Below are 24,146 nucleotides of genomic sequence, written 5' to 3' on the forward strand. Positions count from 1 at the left end.
CAGCTTCCTCATTTCCCCTTCCCCCACCTTATCTCATTCCTAACCCTTGGACTCAGCACTGCCTTCTTGATGTGCAATCTTCTTCCCGATCTCTCTGCCCCCACGCCCTCTCCTTAACCTCCTTCCACCTATCGCTTTCCCAATGCCCCTCCCCCAAGTCCCTCCTCCCTACCTTATATCTCAGCCTGCTTGGCACACCTTCCTCATTCCTGAAGAAGGGCTTATGCCCAAAACGTCGATTCTCCTGCTCCTTGGATGCTGCCTGACCTGCTGTGCTTTTCCAGCAACACATTTTTCAGCTCCCAACTCCTATACTCAATACTCTGACGAATAAAAGAAAGCATACCAAATGCCTTCTTCACTATCCAATCTACATGCAACTCCACTTTCAAGGAGCTATGAACTTGCACTCCAAGGTTTCTTTGTTCAGCAACACTCCCTAGGACCTTACCATTAAGTGTATAAGCCCTGCTAGATTTGCTTTTCCAAAATGCAGCACCCCACATATATCTAAATTAAACTCCACCTGCCAATCCTCAGCCATTGGTTCATCTGATCAAGGTTGTGTTGTAATTTGAGGTAACCTTCTTCGCTATCCACTACACCTCCAATTTTGGTGTCATCTGCAAACTTACTAACTATACATCTTATGCTCACATCCTTATATAAATGATGAAAAGTAGTGGGCCCAACACCGATCCTTGTAGCACTCCACTAGTCACATGGTCTCCAGTCTGAAAAACAACCCTCCACCACCAATCTCTGTCTTCTACCTTTGAGCCAGTTCTGTATCCAAATGGCTAGTTCTCCCTGTATTCTATGAGATCTAACCTTGTTAACCAGTCTCCCATGGGGAACCGTGTTGAATGCCTTACTGAAGTCCATAAAGATCACATCCACTGTTCTGCCCTCATCAATTCTCTTTGTTACTTCTTCAAAAATCTCAAATTTGTAAGACATGATTTCCCACACACAAAGCCATATTAACTAGCCCTAATCAGTCCTTGCATTTCCAAATATATGTACATCCTGTCTGTCATGATTCCCTCCAACAACCTGCTCACCACCAACGTCAGGCTCACTGGTCTATGGTTCTCTGGCTTCTCCTTACCACTTTTCTTAAATAGTGGCACCACATTAGTCAACCTCCAGTCTTCCAGCACTTCAACTGTAACTATCGATGATATAAATATCTTAGTAAGATGGACCAAGGGCAGGCAGAAGGGATTACTTTAATTTGGTATCATGCTTCGCACAAGGTGAGCCAAAAGGTCTGCTCCTGTGATGTATAGTTCTGACATCTGGACAATTTCCAGGCTTGGACAAATGGCAAATAACATTCATGCCACGCAAATGCCAGGCTGTGACCATCACAATCTAACCAGAGTCCCTTGAGAGTGAATGGCATTACCATCACTCAATTCCCCATTATCAACATCCTTAGGGTTACCATTGACCAGAAACTCAATTTGACTCACCATATAAACACAGTGGCTACAAAATCAAATCAGAGGCTAGGAATACTGTGGCGAGTAGCTCACCTCCTGAACCCACAAAGCTTGTTTACCATCTATGTGTAAAAAAATAGGAGTATGATGGAATACTCTCCACTTGCCTGGATGGGTGCAGCCTCACAACACTCAAGAAGCCTGAATGGTATTATAGTCACAAACATCCACTCCCTTCACCACTGGTGCTCAGGAGCAGCAGTGTGTACTATCTACAAGATGCACTGAAGAAATTCACCAAAGATCCCCAGATAGCACCTTCCAAACCAATTGCCCTTTCCATCTGGAAGACAAGGGCAACAGATAAATGGAAACACCACCACATGCAAGTTTCCCTACAACCCATTCACCATCCTCACTTTGAAATATATCTCTGTTCCTTTACCTGTCGCTGGATCAATATCCTGGAATTCCCTCCCTAAAGGCAGTGTAGGTCAACTCACAGCAGCTGGACTGCAGCAGCTCAAGAACCAGCTCAGCACCACCTTCTCGAAGGCAACTAGGGACAGGCAATAAATGCTGGCCAGCCAGCTACAGCCACTTCCCACAAAAATGAATTGTAAAAATGCACGTTGGTTTTGCATACACGTTTATATATTTTGTGTTGTTACCTTTAAAACACTACTACGATTGCCTTCTTCTCCCACAATCCTGACTTCAGCCAAGTCCTGCGCATGAACAGACGTTGCCTGGATGAGGAATCCTGGCACGCGGGCTGCCATTTCTTTTACAGCAAACACAGATCCATCTGCTTCGACCCGAAAGTCTGGGTTAGAAATTGAGAACTCCAGCCCTTCATTTCCATTGCAGTCATCAAACAGAACTGAAAAGACAGAGAGAAAACAATGTCAATACGAGATAGCCTTCAGTGCTGGCTTTCTTAATCAAGAAGCAGACACTTGCTGTTACTCATGCTGCAAGGAACAAACCCCAATACAGTGCAAATGTTGCTCTCTGCAACCATTAATCTTAAGAAATGATAAGAGAACTGTCACTATTAACAATATATTGCCTTTGAGGTTACCAATATTTCACCTATAATAAAGCTGGGTGACAACAACAGCAGGAAGTTTAATGCATCGTCTGTACGTTAATATAGTTTTAAAAGAACTAGCATCCATTTTCCTTGATCCACAATCAGACTTTACCACAGAGCGACATGCAATTAAGTCAATGTGTACCGAGTTAGCCAGATTGTGGATTCTTTGTAACTAAATCACAGTTACATATATTTCCATGCATTAAATGGAATATTTTAGAACATTAACAATTTCTTTTTTTAATTAAGATGCAACTTTTAAAAGAAAATTAAGTCACAAAAATAGTCCATTTTCATTCCCTTAATAAGAAGACCAAGATGAGTAGGTGCCAGGGAGCTATCGTCGGCAAGCTCTCCTCCAAGCCAGATAACTATACTGCTGTTCCTGCACTGTCACTGGAATACATTTCTCCAAATCCCTTCGCAACAGCAGTTTGAGTTGCCTGACACCCTAAAGTATGTCGCTATTCAAGATGTAGGACAGCTCACCAACACCTTTTGCAAGGCAGTTAGAGATGAGCAATGAATGCCAACTCAGCCAGTACTATCATATCCCATGTACAACAAACAGCTGAAACATATTATTTTTGAAAGAACCTTATCTGCTGTGAAATTATTACAATTAACCAAGTGTTAATTACTTTGAAGGTAACTTTATTTAGGATGTGGTAGAATGCCATTTATAAAATGTTTCCAATATAATGAGTAAAACAATTGTCTGTACAGTTAACATGAAAATCAGATTTGCACACCAGTTGCTAATAAGCCAAGAAAGCATGTACTGGACTATAAGGCAGCCTTATTTACAACTGTTCCATGTGTACTTCAGCAATTCCCAGTTAATACCATGGACGTATAGAACAAACATGGTTAGAAATCACACAACACCAGGTTATAGTCCAACAGGTTTAATTGGAAGCACTAGCTTTCAGATCACTGCTCCTTCATCAGACAACCTCCTGATGAAGGAGCAGCTAGTGCTTCCAATTAAACCTGTTGGACTATTAACTGGTGTTGTGTGATTTTTAACTTCGTACATCCCAGTCCAACACCGGCATCTCTAAATTACAACAAACATGAGCAGTGATGGCAAAGTTGAGACAAAGACATTGATACCATCTGAATGTGTTTCCAATGTGTGTTTTGCAGTAGAAATTATAATTCTCATAAATCCATTCCAGAAACTACATGGTTCACTTTTTAAATGATACCTTTCTCTTCTTGTGCCACTGCAAGCAAGCTAGAATACAATTTGATGACAGCTCAATATATTCATTCCAACTCAGTGAAGAATGGCTCATTTCTTAGCCTCTAGCTCTTTGCAGTTCTCTGATCTCAAGACATACATTTCATTAACCTCCAGACATGGGTCTCTGCAAGGTCTCTAAAGTAGTTAAAAACTTGTATCACATCATTTATGTTTGAAGAAAAATGAAAAGATTATTTTTAATATTATCTGCTGATAAGCTGTTAGTGAAACACAAGTGTAAGTAATAACTTTTTAATAGTTTTTTAAGTTTGTTATTTTAAAAAATGGTAATTGCATGATTGCTAAGGTAAAAAGATTTAAATCTTTGGTAGTTTTTCTATCAGAAATCTCATCAGAACATCTGAATGAGGTTAAAATTCAGCAAATGAAGAAATATTGAAAGATTTATGTGAATGTATAAAGTTATTGTAAGTTTCAGCCAAATAAATAGAAATGAACAAATATGTTTGAAAATCTGAGCACAATTTTCATGAACCTAAGCATCAAGGAGCTAACATGACCAGTGATCAATTTGACTTGGCATTAATAATGTCGGCAAAGTATATGCAAAAAATTGAAGTCGAAAATGGTTAATATGGATAACAAAAGTTGCCATAACCTGTTCATCAGCAATAGCTTAGACCACAAACTAAGTATTTAACTTTTAAAGACACCATAAAGAAGTAACTAAAGAAAATACAATGGCAGATACTTTAGGGGAAAACTTAAATACATGGGATATATTCCAATGAAAAAGAAAAATAGCAAGGGGAAGACTCACCATCACAATTAACTACAGAAGGATAAAGATATTATCAAACTTAAAAATAGGTGGCAGGTGAGAAGATAGGACAATATTAAAAGCAGCAAAGACGAACTAAAAGATTAATAAAGAGGCGAAAATTAACATATAAATAAAATATGAAAAGTTTCGATAGCTATTTAAAAAGAAAACAGTTGGACAGAGAAAGCTAGTCCTTGAGAAGGTGAGACTGGGGAAATAACAGTGGAAAAAAAGGAAATGGCAGATACACTACATACGTATTTCCTATCAATCTTCGCTGGATAGAATAAGTAAATAATTGTTAACCAGAACAGGCAAGGGAAGAAGAATCTCAAGAAAATTACAATCAAGTAAGTGGTACTGAACAAGTAAATAGACCTGCAGGTTGACAAGGCTTTGATTCTTGATGGACTTCAACCGAGAGTCTTATAAGAAGTGGCACGTGAGCGAGGTGATGCATTGCTTTGAACTTTCCAAAATTCTGGAGATTTGGAGAATGTTCTAATCAATTGAAAAATAAAGTAACTCCTTTATTCAAATCTAGGGCAGGGAAGACAGAAAACAGGAAACTATGGACCAGTTAGTTTAACTTCTGTCATGTGGAAGATATGAGAAGTCAATTAGACATTATAGTCGGACATTTTGACAAGTTAAAGGTAATTGCGCAGATTCAGCATGGTTTTGTGGTAGGGAAATAATGTAACAAATCTATTGGAATTCTCTGAAGAAGCAACATATGCTGTTGATAGAGAACAACCAGTGGATGTGTTGTACTTGGCTTACCAGAAGACATTTGATAAGAAAACAAAAGCTCTCATGGTCTAAAAGGTCAACGTGTTGGCATTAGTAGAAGATTAGCTATATAGCAGGAAACAGGAAAAAGCAGAAGCCAGTAATTTTCTAGTTGGCATGATATCATGATCAGAGTGTCACATCAATCAGCGTCAGCCCCTTAAAATTTTACAATTTATAAATAACTGACTTGGATAAAGGGACCAAAGGTATGTTTACTACATTTACTGTTGACACAAAGATAGGTAGAAAAGTAAGTTGTGAAAAGGACAAACGATGGATACAAAAGGTTGATTAAGTCATTGGGAAAAAATCTGGAAAATGGAGTATAATGTGGGAAAATGTCAAATAGTCCATTTTGGCAGGAAGAGTAAAGAAGAAGCTTATATCTAATGACAAGAGATTACAGCGCTCTGAGAGGCAGAGGGATCTGGGTCTCCTTGTGCATGAATCGCAAAACATTAGCATGCAGGTATAGAAAATAATGAAGAAAGCTAACAGAATGTTATCATTAATTGAGAGGAGAATTGAATATAAAATTACGAAGGTCATGCTTACATTACTTTAACATTTGTGAGACCACATCTAGTATAGTGTACTGTCTGAAGTATTAGACTTGTTATTCAATGAAGGATGGAAATGCATTGGAAACTGGTGGACATGGTTTATTAAATTAAATTAATACCTGAAATGAACTGCTTCTACAACGTTCCCAAAATCCACAATCAGGACCAACTTGCCACATGTATTGCTTCAGCCTGCTCCTGTCCAAATTAACTCATTTCATTCTATTTTGAATCTCATTCTTTCTCTCAATTACACTTCTTTCAATCAAGCCTACTATGATTGTTGTTCAGTGTGGTGTTCCCTACATTGGCAAAACCAAATGTAGACTGGCTGACCAGTCAATAACAAAAACCCAACCCTCCAGTTGCTTGCCACTTCACTATACCATCTCATTCTCAACCTAACATTTCTGTCTTCAGTGTGCCTTAGTATTATTGCATAACCCAACAAGACTGAAGAAACAGCCCCTTATTTTCCACTTAAGCACTTCACAGCCCTCAGGACTCAACATTTAGATCAACAACTTCAAATTATGGACACTGTGCTCCATTTGATTACCATCTCCTTCTCCCCCAAAACCCTAACCCCATATTTGTTTGCATGGGTCTGCTCTCAGTACACCTGACCAAGTTACATCTATCATGAATACCATTAACAACTATTCTTCATCTATATTACTCCTCAGGATCAGACAGGAATGTGGAGTAAACAAATCAATCATGATTTTATTGCTCCTAATTCAATAGTATGTAAATAAAGTAGCAGGGGTTGTTTGTTAATGCTTGGAGTGTGGCATGCCTTGGAAAATAGAAAGCTGAGCGTGCAAAATTCCTGATACCTAAATGAACAAGCTCATTGTACATGAGACCCAAAATGGATCAGGAAGCAAACTGAGTGATAGAAAAGGAGGAATTCCACGGGAAGGTCCATGAGGATCATATGGATGAATATAAGAAAATACAGCAAATGCATAAATTCACAGAGAAAAAGCAGAGCACCACAGATTGAACAATAATGTTAGAAAACATATAATATTTTAACAGAGGGAAGAAGTGAAAATCGTAAAAGGCAAGAACAGAAATGGAAAGACAAGAATGGGCTCAAATAGTGAAATATCTAAGTGATTATTTCCTTCAAGCATTCAGAGGAACGGTGTATGTAGTCAGTAGTATGCCTCCAAAACATTATAAAGCCAATAATTTGGTTAAAGGAGAGACAAAAGTCAGAGACAGACTAAAAGAATAAAACCAAACAAATTATGAGGGATAGGTTTCCTTTATACCAGCTTCCGAATGGAATGAGGCGCAGAATTTATAATGTATGAATATCTATTACATAATAACATTCAAATTAGGATATTCCCAACAGTGAGGGAGTGCAGGATCAAGGGTCACAATCCAAAGATATGGGTTAAATTATTTAGGACTGCAATGAGGAGAAATTTAATCACACATAATGATAAGCCTGTGGAATTCATTCCCACAGAAAACTATTGGCGTCAAAACATTGTATGATTTGAAGAAGGAGGTGGATATTTCATTGGGCTAAAGGGATCAAAGGATGAGGAATATAAGCAAAAACAGGATATCAAGTTGGATGATTAGCCATCATTATTAATGGTGTAGCAGGCTTGAGAGGCCAAATGGCCTCCACCTGCTGCTCTTTTCTGTGTTCCCATGTTTTACATTCAACCCCTAGAGCCCGTTCTACTAGTAGGTTAGATTAGATTCCCTACTGTACAGAAACAGGACCTTCGGCCCAACAAATCCACACCAACCCTCTGAAGAATGACCCACCTAGACCCATTGCCCTACCCTATATTTATCCCTGACGAATGCACCTAACACTATGGGCAATTTAGCATGGCCAATTCACCTGACCTGCACATCTGTGAACTTTGGGAGGAAACCCGAGCACCTGGAGGAAACCCAAGCAGAATGGGGAGAACGTGCAAACTCTGCACAGACCTCGCCCAAGGCAGGAATCGAACCCCGGTCCCTGGCGCTGTGATTCAATTAGGACGGCACAATGGTTAGTGCTGCTGCCTCATAGTGTTATGAACCCAGGTTCAATTCCACATTTGGGCGACTGGCTGTGTGAAGGTTGCACGCCATCCCTGTGTCTGCAAGGGTTTCCTTCCTAAGATGTGCTAATTTGCTTGCTAAATTATCCATAATGGCTATGGATATGCAGGCTAGGTGGGTTAGCCATGAGAAATGCAGGGTTACAGGGACAGGGTACAGGATGGGTCTGGGTAGGATGCTCTTTGGAGGGTTGGTGTGGGCTGAATGGCCTGTTTCCACACTGTTGGGATACTGTGATTTATACGATTTCATGGTTGATCTATCTGTGCTTCAAATTCCAAATTCCATCTACCCCTGATTCCATCCACTCATATTTTTAAGTATGTTAGTTGTTTAATAGAATTGTAGCTTCAGTTAGGATGCTATTTTTGTATATGGTGTGAAAAGGATTAATATTGTAAGTGTTATAAGGACCACACACTCAGCTGCTCTCATCTGGACCAATGGGCAGAAAGGCTAGGTATCTTGAAGGAATATGATCTGACATTGAGTACTCCTCAAACTGTCTGGAACAATGTCAAGGATACCAACGAAATCTGCAACTGGTATCTAACAACCATCTGCCTGCCTCCACCTCCTCTGTCAGAGAAAAACAAAGATGCTTAACAAAAAAAACTCTGTATCATCATCCTAAAAGGGCAACTCTCATGTTTAAAGAGTAGCCCCTAGTTTTGGACTCACCCAGAAGAGGAAACATCTGTCCCATTTCCACCTTGTCAAGACCTTCCAGACTTGAAACAAGTTACCTCTCATTCATCTAGGGTCCAATATAAGTAAGCTTAGTCTGTTTGACCTTTTCTTATAAGATAATCAGGTCATTCCAGGCATCAATCTAGAAAATCTTTTCTGAGCTATTTCAAATATTACCATGTTAGCTTTACACACATTCAAAAACTGATATAACAACCTGGTTCCTAACAACGGCACCTCATTGTAATAGTCACTCTCAGTTTAAGCGGTTCACAAATTCTGGAGTGAGGCTTGAACTCCTAACCATTTAGATTAGATTCCGTATAGTGTGGAAACAGGCCCTTCAGCCTAACAAGTCCACACTGACTCTCTGAAGAGCAACCCACACAGACACACCTCCCTCTGACCAATGCACCCAACACCTTGGACAATATAGCATGGCCAATTCACCTGACCTGCATGTCTTTGAATTTAGCTCATTTTTCAAACATTCTGCATGAGCCAAACTAAAAGGAAGTCAATATTGACTCATTTGCTAATAACTATCTGTATTTGCAGAATAATTACATATTTGCATGATGATTACTCTAAAGTTGACATGCCACGTAAAGTCATGTGTACAACACAACAATTTGCAAATGTGTTGAAGTTGCAGTATAAACCTAGAATATGGATGCAAGTTGAAACTGAAAAGGACTATTTGAAAATACTTTTCTGTAATACAACAACACTTCTTTTGCTTCCCCTAAATTTATGACCTCTGCTACCGAGAAGAATTGAACCAGCGGAATTGAGATCACCACTACCTGCAAGTTCATGTCTACATCACCGAACAGCTTGACTTGGAAATGAAGCACTGGTCCTTCCTACTGCTGGTTTAGCATCCTGGATCTCTATCCCTAACAACATTGTGTGAGTACCTTCAGCTCACGCACTGAAGCATCTCACAAAGTTGACTTACCATTGAATGCTAGAGAGGAATCAGAGATGGGAAATGGCCATGCAACTGATGCAATGTCAAGTAATGAATGATTTATAAAACCAGCATCATGCTGTGGGGGATTAACACCACATGGACTATAAAAGTGTCCAGAAAATAAATGCCTTGGAAGTCATGCACAACTTTTGAGGTTACTTGTGATTTAATTGAAATGTTTAGACAAAGCTGCCTGCACTATTTCAACATCTAACAATCAACTTCCATAGAGGAGCTCCATCCATTCATATTTTTAAGGACTTTAGTTGTGTAGTAGAATTGTAGTTTCAGTTAGGATGCTCTTTTTACATATGGGTTAAATAGGGTTAATACTGTAAATAGGCAGAAGTGGGTACTGCATTTGCTGGTGATTAGAGTCAAGATTAAAGTGGTGCTGTAAAAGCTCAGCAGGTCAGGCAGCATCCGAGGATCAGGAAAATCAACGTTTTGGCCAGAAGGGCTTTATCCTGATGAATGGCTTTTGCCTGAAACATCGACTTTCCTGCTCATCGGATGCTGCCTACCTGCTGTGCCTTTCCAGCACCACTCTAATCTTGACTTTAATCTTAATACTGTAAGTGTTATGAAGACCACCTTTCAGTTCCTGTTATATGGACCAGGGGGCAGAAAAGCCTAGTATCTCAAAGGAGCAAGACCTGGCATCGAGTACTCCTCAAAGTCTCTGAAACAATGTCAATGATATCAATGTAATCTTAAAATGGTGCGAATATGCAATAAAATACATCATGTTAACTCGTTGAACTTAGAGTTAGATCAGAAAGTGCTTCTCCTCTACCACCCAAGTACCAAGTAGTACCTTTATTTCTCCACATGTCAAGAGGACAGTGCCAGCAATGTTCATCATGAGAAGCAACCGATACAATGTTGTAAACTGGCATGCCCATATAACAACTACCAAGGTCAAAATCCAAGAACAGCACTGTGAGTGTGCCAACACCGCAAGGAATGCAGTAGTTCAAGGTCACCACCAGCTTCTCAAAGATAATTAGGGATGTTGGGCGAAACAATGTTTGCCGAAACAATGATATAAAATGTTAGGTTGGCCAGTTTATTGACCAGTCTGAGATTGTTAACTACTGAGTTAAGCATTTCTGTAAGCAGTCTACGGAACATTGATTTACAAAGTGGAATGGAGTGTTGTTTAAAAATCATAAAGTAACTCGCAAAAATCTGTAGCAGAAAGACACAAAGGATAATGCAAGAGAAAACCGATTCACGCATGACCAGTACGTAGTGAAGCTGAAACCTTCATTCTCATTGTACAAAACGTACGAGGCAGCATCAAGCTGACTTTTACTTTTACACCACTAGAAATTTATGCTACTATAATGGCGGCTAAAGTACATACATCAGACTGTATTATTTGTCATTTTTACACAGCTTTATGTCAGAGGAATTTCTATACTATTGACAGGCACAGAAATGTTTATTAGAGATTTACACATGTGCTTTCATCAGGTGTAATGTTGTTTATTTGTCCAAAATGTTTTCTTCACGGCTGAAAGCAATCATTTGATTTAGTTCAAGAGGATGTTTATAACGTTTTGTACAATTGAAGAGAGAGAGAGAAGACTCACTTTATATGTCAACAAAATTATCCAAGTGACAATTAATGCTGCAGTTATCCAGACATTCTAAATTACACGCTTGTCACAAGAATGGGCATGACCTTTGAACAATGAACAGAATTTGCACACAATCCTGGTGTTTGAAACATATTGGACACTGTACTTTGCAAATACATCCTCATCCACCTACTGCCCCCAGGAATTTTAAAACAGCTTTGATTTCCGAGGGGCTAAGGGGAGAAGCACTTAGCATCACAGACATTTAAAATGTTAGAAACCAGTTTCTATGCAGGATGGCAGAGGAGACAAAGAACACTATTGTGTCCTAAACAAAGCAAATCAGAAGGATAAATGATTGCTTTTTATTTCCAAACTTAGGATTTGCACTCATGTTCAAATCCACTAAACTCAATTCAAGTTCCAAGTAGAACTGGTTTAAGATGAGATGAAGATCTTTGTAGCCCAATGGAGACACAATGATGATATTTGTAAATCAATTATCAATTATATTGAACATGCACCAACAGAGGTGAGACCAACAAGTAGGTTTTTTTGTACACAAGTAGATGCACAATCAGTCAGAACTTTGGGTAATCAAGGTACTTAAGGAATCATCAGCTCTTGCTTCATGTCCAACGATCTCTTAGAAATTTGGCATTCCAATGAGTTAAGAAACCAAGATATTCAAATCCTACTACTGGCTAATGCAATAAAACCAAAGCCAATGCAGGATTGAATTTACATCACATTGAGAAATGGTAAAAAAAGGATTTCTGATTTCATTTTTAAAGCATGCAAAGATACCTCAGAGTAAAAATGCAATACATTATCAAATGCTCACTTCAACTCTGACAAGATTGTGCAAGATGTAGCAATATCTTACACTTTGTCTTTATAAATGTATTTGCAATTTCATTCCTTCCAGTATATCTTACCCCAGGAGTGTACTGCTCTTCAGAACATAGAAATGTGAGTTTGAATAAACTCTTAACTTAATCTTCCAGGATCTAGGTTGAAAGTCACATATTCTATCCATACTCAAGACCTGACTTTATTTTACTTCTGTGATCAAGTGTATCACTGTTTTTATATACTTACTTTCTTACTCTCTATACTGCCAACTTCTACCGTTACTTAAGCCACACTGTGATTTTCTGCACTTGGATGAATCACTAGGGATACTGCGGCAGCAAAAAGGTTTTTATTTCAAAAGAATACTCTGCAATTGATTTATTCCAGCAACTTTGCTGAAGTGCCACAACAGGCTGCTCTGCATGCCACTGTTCAATGTGAAGAAGGGGAAAAAAACAAACAAAAGAAGCATTATACTGTATTGGAAAAGTTCTCTTCCTGCCCAGAAGCAGTGATCATTTTTAAAATTGCAATTCTTGGAGTTTACATACAGTATGGCAATTTTCAAGCTGTCAGCCATAGTCGTTGTCTGCTGCTGAAGGCCTCATTCACATAACCAACTTCAAACAGTTAAATAAATGGACCACTGCTCATTAAGGAGATGAGTGGTGGGCACAAAATTGGCTTGTCAAACAATATTGCTCATAAACATTTCATGAATATCTTTCTGAGAACTAGTGATCACAACAATTGCACAGTATAAACTAAATGGAAGCAATAGGTCATGAAGGGAACAAGAATATGAAAAATATCTATCAAAGCCTTTGTTTGTAATATGCAATTACAAGAACCAACTGGTAAGAACTGAGATGCTTTTTCAATCAACCGAGGTCAATCCTATCTTTCTGATGCTGTGTTGAATACAGAGGTGAAATGTTAAATGCAGTAAAATTGTAGAGCTTTGTTCCAAGTTAACAATTTTTCTAAGTTTTGACAGAACAGAATATGGGAGTCTTTTATGTTTGCAACAATTACTGGAACATAATTATTAGACTTCTCAGCATTATCATTTAGGAACATGTATGGCTGTAAAGCAAGGGAGATGGAAAGAAATTATGGAAACGTTTAAATGACGTATGAGACAGAAAATAGCAAATCCAGCATTTTGAATCTTTAATATATTGTAATACAATTTCCTAAAAATATTTCATTTCAAAATTTCAGCTGTTCTGTAATAGTGATTTTCTGAACTTGCAAACCTTCAGCTGCCTATTGTAAGGTGGTTAAATAACCATCAGTCATTTCTCTCTAATGAGAGAACAGCAATTTCGTCCTCTGGGAGTATGGTGACTTTAGCTTTAATAAAGGATAGTTTTTAAACTTTCAGGGACCATAATGATATAACAGACAATGAAAAATTCAGATAAATAACTACCTTTCTTCCTTTGCAGCAACAACTTGTGGAATAAAGAGTTAATTAAGAATACATACTGAACTACAAAGCTATGTCATAATGATGTTAGATCACATGGAATTGGGACTGGGACCTGAGTTGGTTAGGTTTCAGAGCTAGGCAAAAGTGAGGACTGCAAATGCTGGAGATCAGAGTCTAGATTGGAGTGGTACTGGAAAAGCACAGCAGATCAGGCACCATCCAAGGAGCAGGAAATTCGACGTTTCGGGCAAAAGCCCTTCATCAAGAATGAAGGCAGGGAGCCTCCGGGGTGGAGAGATAAATGGGAGAAGGACAGGGTTGGAAGAAGGTAGCCAAGAGTACAATAAGTGGATAGAGGTGGGGATGAAGGTGATAGGTCAGAGGGGAGGGTGGAGTGGATAGATTAGCAGGTAGTACAGGTCATGAGGATGGTGCTGAGCTGGAAGGTTGGAACTGGGGTAAGGTGGGGGGGGAGGGAAAATGAGGAAACTGGTGAAGTCCACATTGATGCCCTAGGATAGAAGTGTTTCGAGGTGGAAGATGAGGCGTTCTTCCTCTGGGCATTGGGTGGTGAAAGAGTGACAGTGGAGAAGGTCCAGGACCTCCGCTTTAGGGAATATCTCAGGGACACCTGCACCAATCAACCCCACCACTTCGTGGCCCAACACTTCAACTTCCCCTCCCACTCTGCCAAAGACGTGCAGGTCCGACCTGCCAAGCTTTCTTCCCACCTGTCCAATCCACCCTCCTCTCTGACTTATCACCTTCATCCCCACCTCCATCCATCTATTGTACTCTTGGCTACCTTCTCCCCAGAAGGCCAGCCCAATAATCTGGTCACAGAGAGAGGGTGAAAAGCCTGAAGAGAAGCCCAGAGAAAATCAAGTGCAGGAGGTGAATGACTTTGTGACTGGCTTAGTCATGGAACCAGAGAAGAGAGGAAACCCCATGCAATGCTGGCAAAGGGGAAAAGAGAAAAATATCTCACTGGGCTTTGCCTTTACAAGAGCCGTTCGAAGGCTCTGACCACACAATGTATTGGATCAACTAACACTTACAGCCTTAGAGATTCTGCACTGACTCAGGCCTTAATTTTAAAAAAAGACAAGGACCAGGTCAGTATATTGTTGTCTGCAATTGGCAGCAGTGCTGATGCCATGCTTATCCAATAAGACACAGAAGGAGTAACCAGTTTGTAGGGGGATGAAATTAAGGCCTTCTATATCTAGTTAGTTTACAGTGTAATCCTATTAAAGATCAGGTTAAGTTTAGTTGACACAACCAGGAGCAGGGAAATCCATTGATTCGTTTATTAAAATGATTGGTATATCCTCGATGCCATTATGGTAATTTGTAACATTGACTCATAAGAGACTGCGATGAAATGGGGGAGCTGACTGAAACTTTGTTGGAGTTCTTAGAACACCTTTCATTCACAAACAGTAGATTACCACACAGACTGAACTTCATAACCAAACAGACTTTTAACCCATGGAAACAGATTGCAAATGTAAAAGATGGATCACTTCAATCTGCGACAGTCCAAAAACAGAAAAAACAGATGCTACCAAGGTATTGGGTACTTTCCTCTTGGGGTACATATTTGGGTAACATAGTGATTTCTGATACAAAGATATCATGTTTACTGGAAAGAAAACTAATTTTAAATTGGATGCCGGTTGGCTGCATCCATTCTTTCAGATTCAAACCTGTGACTGATGCCTCAATTTCTTCACCTATTTTCCATCAAGCTTCATGGTCCAGGAAAAATCATAATAAGAGTGGACTCAAGCTAGGTTGCCTTCCATCGGAGTGAGATCATCAATACGCTGTATTAAAAATCACACAACACCAAGTTATAGTCCAACAGGTTTATATGGAAGTTGGACTATAACCTGGTGTTGTGTCATCTTTAAATTTGTACAGCCCAGTCCAACACTGGCAAATGAACACTGTGTGTGTCATTCCCACTGAATATTGAACTTTATTAAACACAGGTACTTGGATAGCCTTGAATCTTTTTGATTCATCAGCTGCAACAGCAATTGATGTCAACTCATTAATCTCTGAACTGTTCTTCCCTGAAGAAACATTCCATCTTCATTTGGTATAAATAGCATGTAGGGGAAATCAGTCGTATATTTGTATGAGAAATCGAAAAATGAGAACTACATCACCAAATAAATAGTCATAGAGTCTAGAGCATGTAAACAGACCCTTCGGTCCAACTCTTCCATGCCGACCAGATGTCCCAACCCAATCTAGTCCCACCTGCCAGCAGCCAGCTCACATCCCTCCAAACTCTTCCTATTCATGCTGTAGTGTTTGATTTCAAATTAAGAGAGTGCAAAGCAATATTATTCAGCGAGAGTTCAGTGAGTTGAGCCAAAACAGTGACAGTTCTAACACTAATTGATGAACACAGGGAGGAACGAATGCTCTGGGTTGGCACATGCTGCAGAGTTAGGGGGAAATGAAGCCTTTAAAAGATTCACATAATAGGCAAATAGTTTGCATTTAACACTTTGAGAGATAAGAAGCCAATAAAGATCAGCAAGGAATTCATACAAGTTAGGGCAGGTCAAAATGTAGGTAGTGATGTTTTAGACAAACTGGCTTATTATTGAATTTTGAGAGAGACGGGTGAGGAGAGATTTCAAGAAGTTATTCTTTGAGACAAAAATAAAAAAGTATGGCTAAGAGCTTCAGTCCCTAATGTTGATTGATGGCCGGTGGGGGAGTGGGGGGCGGGGTGGGGGGAGGGGGGGGTAACTGGCAAATCACTTGCATCGATTTATGTTCTGAATTTTCAATCCACTTGATATCAATTAGCCAGCATAGAAAACAACTCAAACATAAACTTTTATATATAAAAGTTTCCTCTTTGAGTTAAGATAAAAAAAAATTTATACTCTGTGTTTCGCTCCATATAAAGTTTAAACTTATTTGTCAGATGTAGATGTTAAGAGAATTGCAAAGATAACAAGAATTAGTGCTTTAGTGAAATATGGTCTATTCAGTTAGTTCACATAGAGGAGTTTGTAGTGGTCTAAATAAATGTACATATTTATGTCTGAAAAGTTTGCAAGTTAACATCTAATCTTCCTTTTGCGGCTATGCAGGTTAATCTTACAATCACTACAAAGAGTTTGATTTAAAATAATTAACACACGTTCAGCTCGTTACTTGGTAAAAGGTAGGAAACACATGTTGATTCTGAGGGACAGGACCTAATGGAATAAGTGTCAGGCATTTAGCTGGTAACATCAGGCATTGTCTGAGATACAGGACCCCAGCAGCAGAAATCCCATCTACTCAGCACTGGCAACTAGTCAGCAGCTCTCCAATTGGAATGGCAGCTGCATCTGGTAATGCTCAGAGTGAAGTTTGCCAAGGTAAGGAGGACACCAGTGAGATGGACAGAATAGGGTCACAGTAAGGGGGACTTTGGACGGTCAGAGGCATGGACAGTGGGATAGCTTTTAGAACTTAGCCCCTACCCAATACCAGGACCTTCTAACCACTCACTATGCCTTTGAAACAGAACTCTTGATCAAAATGGCAAGAGGCACAGGAAACCTGTGTAGCTCCTATTTCATCTCGGAATCATCATTACCCTCCAGTGGGCTTAATGAGACAGATTGGCTCAAATGGCTCAAGAATGAAACAATTTGGCAACCTGCTGAAAGCCGCTGAGTATCCCCCATAGGCTTCATCGCAGATAAGATTCCTCCCTCGAGGAGACCAACATGTGGATACCGCTAATCAACCTGTTCGGAGATGGTATTATACATTACTACTGCAGGGACACTACCACTGCACCACAAGTGCCCCACACAATTGCCTGCATGGATAATCCTGTTATATTTCCAGCCATGATATTTCATTTCTACACCAAATAAGAGTTTCACACAAATTATTGCCTATACATAAAAATAAATCACTAATAATCCAACTATATCTACATTTTGTATCTCACCATGCATTCATCACACTTCATAGGTGAACAACAGCGTACCAAAGATCACATTTTGTCATTTATGACTAATGGGAATGTACAACAAGGAGTAGGAGCAGGAGTAGGTGTTGGAGTTGGAGTAGGTCATTTGGCCCTTTATATCATAACCAAGTCCTTAACACTCACTCAGGTCACAATTTTGAATTACAAAACAACACATCACTTCCAATAATAAGCAGAGTCTCTCTCTTGTAGTTAGATCATTGTGACAATGTCTGCAGAAACTGACAACTATTGTCAAAAAATCCAAATTCCCAGTGACCAATTTAAAGGATCATGACAGATTTTACGGAGTACAACTTTAACTCCAACAAACAAATTAAAAACAGATTAACTAAACATTATTTCAATAGGTTAATATGGAACAAAACTTTGCACTTTAAATGTTTGAAATACAAAAAATCTCTCATTCCATGGTTAAAACTTTACACGGTCCCTGAAGTAAATATTCAATTGTGCCAAAATTAGTCCAAGTTAATGCTACATTCCTTAGGGTTTGCTCCCATTTGTTTTATTTTTCCCCAGCCTGGTTTACTTTAACCTCAGGATTGTCTTTACCAGAGTCTCTTTCTCTTGATCAAGCCAGCTAAATCTTACAGCCTCATTTTAAATTCGCATAAACTGAGTCTTTTTGATTCAAATACCAGCTCCTGCCTGCACTGCTGCAAGTGAAACAGACTCGCTTCTTCTAGTGAATTCCTCTATCTCAGATCCTAGCAGACTTCCTTCTGAAATTTCGGGATTTTTTTTAGGAGAACATTATAATCCAATCCTCTGTTGGCTCCCTGTGCACTTTCTCCTCTCAAAGTCCATTCCCATAACAATTTAATGTTAAATGGCAACATAGATGGGGCTTGCGTTCAGATCAAAATGCTAATTAGCTATCGTCCAGCCCTTACCTCTAGTCTGTCTCACAACGAAATGGGAGAAAGTGAGGATGCTGCCTGACCTGCTGTGCTTTTCCAGCACCACTCTAATCTTACAACTAAATAGTCAGTTTAACAGTAGAACTATTTTCAATCAAATATTTTCATCAAATCCCTGGGACTTTTGAGATGGTCCATTCATTCTCAGCACAGATATTTTAGCTATTGTCTAGGAATATCGAAAATGTTATTTTTTCATTCATAGAATGTAGGTGTCACTGGCTGGCAGCATTTATTGCCCATCCCTAGTTGCCTTTGAGAGGGTGGTGACACACCTTCATGAACAGTTGCAGCTCATGTGCTGTCAGTCAACCCACAATGCCTTTGGAGTGTGAATTTGGCCCCATTTTAATCCTAACAACCACAACAACCAAGCTTCCTGTCAGGTAGAATTCAGCTCAAATCACAGGAGCTTGTTCTTTCCCCCCTAAGTTGAAAATGCAGTTTGACAATATAACAATCTTATAAACCTCAAACTTGTAACACCCTGAAATTAAAAACTTTGGAGGAAAGTGATTGACATTTTAATATTGGTTGTTTATATTATTCAGTAAAAGTTTAGCTCTGGATGGTGTTCAAATTTTACATCTGGTAATCAAATTCTTAATGCAGCTGGTGTATTGAGATTAGCACTTAGTTCCTGGAAGAATGCAAAATCATTACTTAGTGCAAAAGCCTAACATAAACCAGTAGATAGGCCATCTGATCAGCTCTCTTGACTACAGGATTAGAAATGATGGATCTCAAGCTGACATTGTTCAGACATGGACAAATGGAAATATTGCCTTTAGGGTGGAGATAAATGAAATTATTTTTCACTGCCATTCTGAAGGCTGCAATTTTGAATTTAAGGTATACACCCCTAGAGAGTGTATTCCCATTCTATTATGTAAAGATTAGATTACTTACAGTGTGGAAACAGGCCCTTCAGCCCAACAAGTCCACACCGACAGGCTGAAGCGAAACCCACCCATACCCCTACATTCACCCCTTACCTAACACTACGGACAATTTAGCATGGCCAATTCACCTGACCCGCACATCTTTGGACTGTGGGAGGAAACCGGAGCACCCAGAGGAAACCCACGCAGACACGGGGAGAACGTGCAAACTCCACACAGTCAGTCACCTGAGTCAGGAATTGAACTCGGGTCTCTGGCGCTGTGAGGCAACAGTGCTAACCACTGTGCCACCGTGCAAGTACTAGTATTGAAAAAAAAACTATAGCATTCTCACAGTTAACTGCTGGCAATTCTTCCTATTTAATTTTCTTCTTTCTTTTGTTGAAGATAATGACTGATGCTGAGTAAAATGCCATGGGCATGAAGACCCCCACTGTGCCTCAACTATCCGTCATGTATAAAAAATAGAGTAACCATAGTTGGCTGGATTTTCCAATGGTCCAATTATTGTACTCCACTGCTAGCTCATCTCTTATCAACTAGATGGGCATACATTAAAGATCAAACTCAAGTTTTTAGCATCATACCAGATGATATTTAATCAATATATACTATTTAAGACACTTACTGGTCACAGCTTTCTCCTTTACACTGATACTCTTTCTCTGATTGCAGTTCCTGTTCCTTCAACTAGAATTCTGCAGTTTCTTCTCTCAACAATATATCCCACTCATTAATCAGAGACAAGTTTTGCAAAGTGCCCTTATAAATTCTCTTTGGTGAGGACATGTAACAAAGAGAAGTGAGTAGGTAAAGGAACAAGTTATTTCTGATTTGGAGATGCCGGTATTGGACTGGGGTGTACAAAGTTAAAAATCACACAACACCAGGTTATAGTCCAACAGGTTTAATTGGAAGCACACTAGCTTTCGGAGCGATGCTCCTTCATCAGGTGATTGTGGAGAGTTTTGTGATTTACACATGAAAGAAGTGAAACTATCACTGTATTCTAACAGATGAAAGGCTTAACAGACAATCAATTTTTCAATGTATAATTTCAGTTACATCACACCGCAAATTTTTGCTATAAATTCTGTGTTACAATCGAGCCCTCCACAATCACCTGATGAAGGAATGTCGCTCCAAAAGCTAGTGTGCTTCCAATTAAACCTGTTGGACTATAACCTGGGGTTGTGTGATTTTTAAAGTTATTTCTGGAAAGGTTGAGCTTTATTTGCTTCTAGAAAAACAGACATATTCCTGAATCATGTTAGATCAAAAGCATAGAATTCTGATTCAAAAGATAACGACTGAAGGCAAAAAACATACCAGACCCACCCATAAAGCTGATACTTGAAGTCTTATTTATTGAACATGATGAGCACTTGCTACAACACCAACACAAGATAACCTTGAAAATGATGCTGAATGGCACAATGTCATGATGACTTACTGCATTTGTATAATTTCAGTACAAGTTTTGCAAATAAGCTGCAAAATTCTGTGAAAATAGGCACACACATCACAGTTCTGCCACATCTGCTGCTACTGATGTAGACAACATGGAAGTTTTGGATTCTGTGCTTTTCATTGTTTACAGTGTGCATTCACTACTAGGCATGCTCTTGAGTAGCTGTATGTTCGAGCAGGGAGCACAGAGTCATGAGAGATGAAAGACAGTTAGCCAGTCATGGAATAATGCCTGAGCTAGTCTTGAAAGTCATTGTAAATAGGTGTTTGAACAGGGAAGGAACAAAAATGGCAGGGAGTGGGCTGCAAGCTTTTCCTATGCTGCACTGAAGGCTTTACTTGAATAGGAGAAATTTCATATGCTTATAGCACAGTCAGGAAGTCCTCCAAAAAGTAGAGATACCAGGTAGCTTAGGTACTCAATGCTAGGAGTCAAGCCAAGAACCTCGATGCTATGGTGCTATTGACCTCAAACAAATAGCCAAGGTCCAGGAACATTTGCACTACCAACTACAGTGCGCTCAATACAGCACACCCTCACTGTACAGCCATTAAAAATCTTGATCTAATTTTTACCTGACATTTATTTCATCACCTCCCTGCCACACACGAGGCACTTTTGAAAGCATCACACCACAACTAGCATATGTAGCCAGCTGGACATCTATAACTGCCTTGTCAGCCAAAAATGTTGCACAACATGCATTGACACACTTACAACTCTCCTTGCCGGACAAGTGATGAGTAAATAGAGGCGGCAGCACCTAAATGACAAAGGCAAGTGTATCCGTGGAGTATATGATGTACACCAGCAATGAAACCAAAACCATCTCTAAGATGGAAAAACTGAAACTGTCTTCAATTCTTCTTCTCACATTCCAAAATTTCTTCTGATTTAGAAATGGAAGGTGGTATAAACATACACTTCTTGTTTTCTCTGTATCTGCATTACAAGTTTTCCTCTCTGCCTTTGACTGCACAAGAATTGCAACTTAACCAGGCATTAGTCCAGGGGAAAATAAAAAGAGGTTGAAAAGCAGGAAGACTATGATGAAGCAAACCCCTTTATGCACCTTCAAACTCACATCCATTGCCTCAGGTATTCACTCTGTAGATACTTTAGAAGATTGTCTAGAACTTTGATCGGCATGTAAATTGCAGCAGATTAGGCAGCATCAAAGGAACAGGGAATTCGACGTTTCGGGCCAGAGCCATTCATCAGGAATGAAGAGAGGGTGTCAGGCAGGCTAAGATAAAAGGTAGGGAGGAGGGACTTGGGGGAGGGGCGATGGAGATGTGATAGGTGGAAGGAGGTCAAGGTGAGGGTGATAGGCCAGGGTGGGGTGGGGGCGGAGAGGTCAGGAAGAAGATTGCAGGTTAGGAGGGCGGTGCTGAGTTCGAGAGAATCGACTGAGACAAGGTGGGGGGAGGGGAAATGAGGAAACTGGAGAAATCTGAGTTCATCCCTTGTGGTTGGAGGGTTCCCAGGCGGAAGATGAGGCGCTCTTCCTCCAACCGTCGTGTTGTTATGTTCTGGCGATAGAGGAGTCCAAGGACCTGCATGTCCTCGGTGGAGTGGGAGGAAGAGTTAAAGTGTTGAGCCACGGGGTGGTTGGGTTGGTTGGTCCGGGCGTCCCAGAAGTGTTCCCTGAAGCGTTCCGCAAGTAGGCGGCCCGTCTCCCCAATGTAGAGGAGGCCACATCAGGTGCAGCGGATGCAATAGATGATGTGTGTGGAGGTGTAGGTGAATTTGTGGCAGATATGAAAAGATCCCTTGGGGCCTTGGAGAGAAGTAAGGGAGGAGGTGTGGGCTCAAGTTTTGCATTTCCTGCGGTTGCAGGGGAAGGTGCCGGGAGTGGAGGTTGGATTGGTGGGGGGTGTGGACCTGACAAGGGAGTCGCGAAGGGAGTGGTCTTTGCGGAACACTGATAGGGGAGGGGAGGGAAATATATCCCTGGTGGTGGGGTCCGTTTGGAGGTGGCGGAAATGACGGCGGATGATACGCTGTATATGGAGGTTGGTGGGGTGGTAGGTGAGAACCAGTGGGGTTCTGTCTTGGTGGCGGTTGGAGGAGCGGGGCTCAAGGGCGGAGGAGCAGGAAGTGGAGGAGATGCGGTGGAGGGCATCGTCGATCACGTCTGGGGGGAATCTGCGGTCCTTGAAGAAGGAGGCCATCTGTGCTGTACGGTATTGGAACTGGTCCTCCTGGGAGCAGATGCGGCGGAGACGAAGGAATTGGGAATATGGGATGGTGTTTTTACAGGGGGCAGGGTGGGAGGAGGTGTAGTCCAGGTAGCTGTGGGACTGCCCCCTGTAAAAACGCCATCCAATATTCCCAATTCCTTCGTCTCCGCCGCATCTGCTCTCAGGAGGACCAGTTCCAATACCGTACAGCACAGATGGCCTCCTTCTTCAAGTACCGCAGATTCCCCCCAGACGTGATCGACGATGCCCTCCACCGCATCTCCTCCACTACCTGCTCCTCCGCCCTTGAGCCCCGCCCCTCCAACCGCCACCAAGATAGAACCCCACTGGTTCTCACCTACCACCCCACCAATCTCCGTATACAGCGTATCATCCGCCGTCATTTCCGCCACCTCCAAACAGACCCCACCACCAGGAATATATTTCCCTCCCCTCCCCTATCAGCATTCCGCAAAGACCACTCCCTTCGCGACTCCCTCGTCAGGTCCACACCCCCCCCACCAACCCAACTTCCACTCCCGGCACCTTCCCCTGCAACCGCAGGAAATGCAAAACTTGCGCCCACACCTCCTCCCTTACTTCTCTCCAAGGCCCCAAGGGATCCTTCCATATCCACCACAAATTCACCTGCACCTCCACACACATCATCTATTGCATCCGCTGCACCGGATGTGGCCTCCTCTATATTGGGGAGACGGGCCGCCTACTTGCGGAACGCTTCAGGGAACACCTCTGGGACGCCCGGACCAACCAACCCAACCACCCCGTGGCTCAACACTTTAACTCTCCCTCCCACTCCACCGAGGACATGCAGGTCCTTGGACTCCTCCATCGCCAGAACATAACAACACGACGGTTAGAGGAAAAGCGCCTCATCTTTCGCCTGGGAACCCTCCAACCACAAGGAATGAACTCGGATTTCTCCAGTTTCCTCATTTCCCCTCCCCCCACCTTGTCTCAGTCGATTCCCTCGAACTCAGCACCGCCCTCCTAACCTGCAATCTTCTTCCTGACCTCTCCGCCCCCACCCCACCTCGGCCTATCATCCTCACCTTGACCT

At 40.9% G+C, this 24,146-nt stretch overlaps 1 protein-coding gene across 1 annotated transcript in view; it reads right to left on the reverse strand.

Annotated features, from left to right (window-relative positions):
- cdh13 (cadherin 13, H-cadherin (heart)) overlaps window positions 1-24,146 on the reverse strand; it is a 1,093,774-nt gene that overhangs the window by 752,328 nt on the left and 317,300 nt on the right. Inside the window, exon 3 of the mRNA XM_060837989.1 lies at window positions 2,120-2,331. Within this exon, the coding sequence (XP_060693972.1) occupies window positions 2,120-2,331 (212 nt within the window). The remainder of the gene's footprint in view (window positions 1-2,119; window positions 2,332-24,146) is intronic.

Source organism: Hemiscyllium ocellatum, chromosome 17 (genome assembly GCF_020745735.1).
Source record: "Hemiscyllium ocellatum isolate sHemOce1 chromosome 17, sHemOce1.pat.X.cur, whole genome shotgun sequence".
NCBI classification, from domain to species: domain Eukaryota; kingdom Metazoa; phylum Chordata; class Chondrichthyes; order Orectolobiformes; family Hemiscylliidae; genus Hemiscyllium; species Hemiscyllium ocellatum.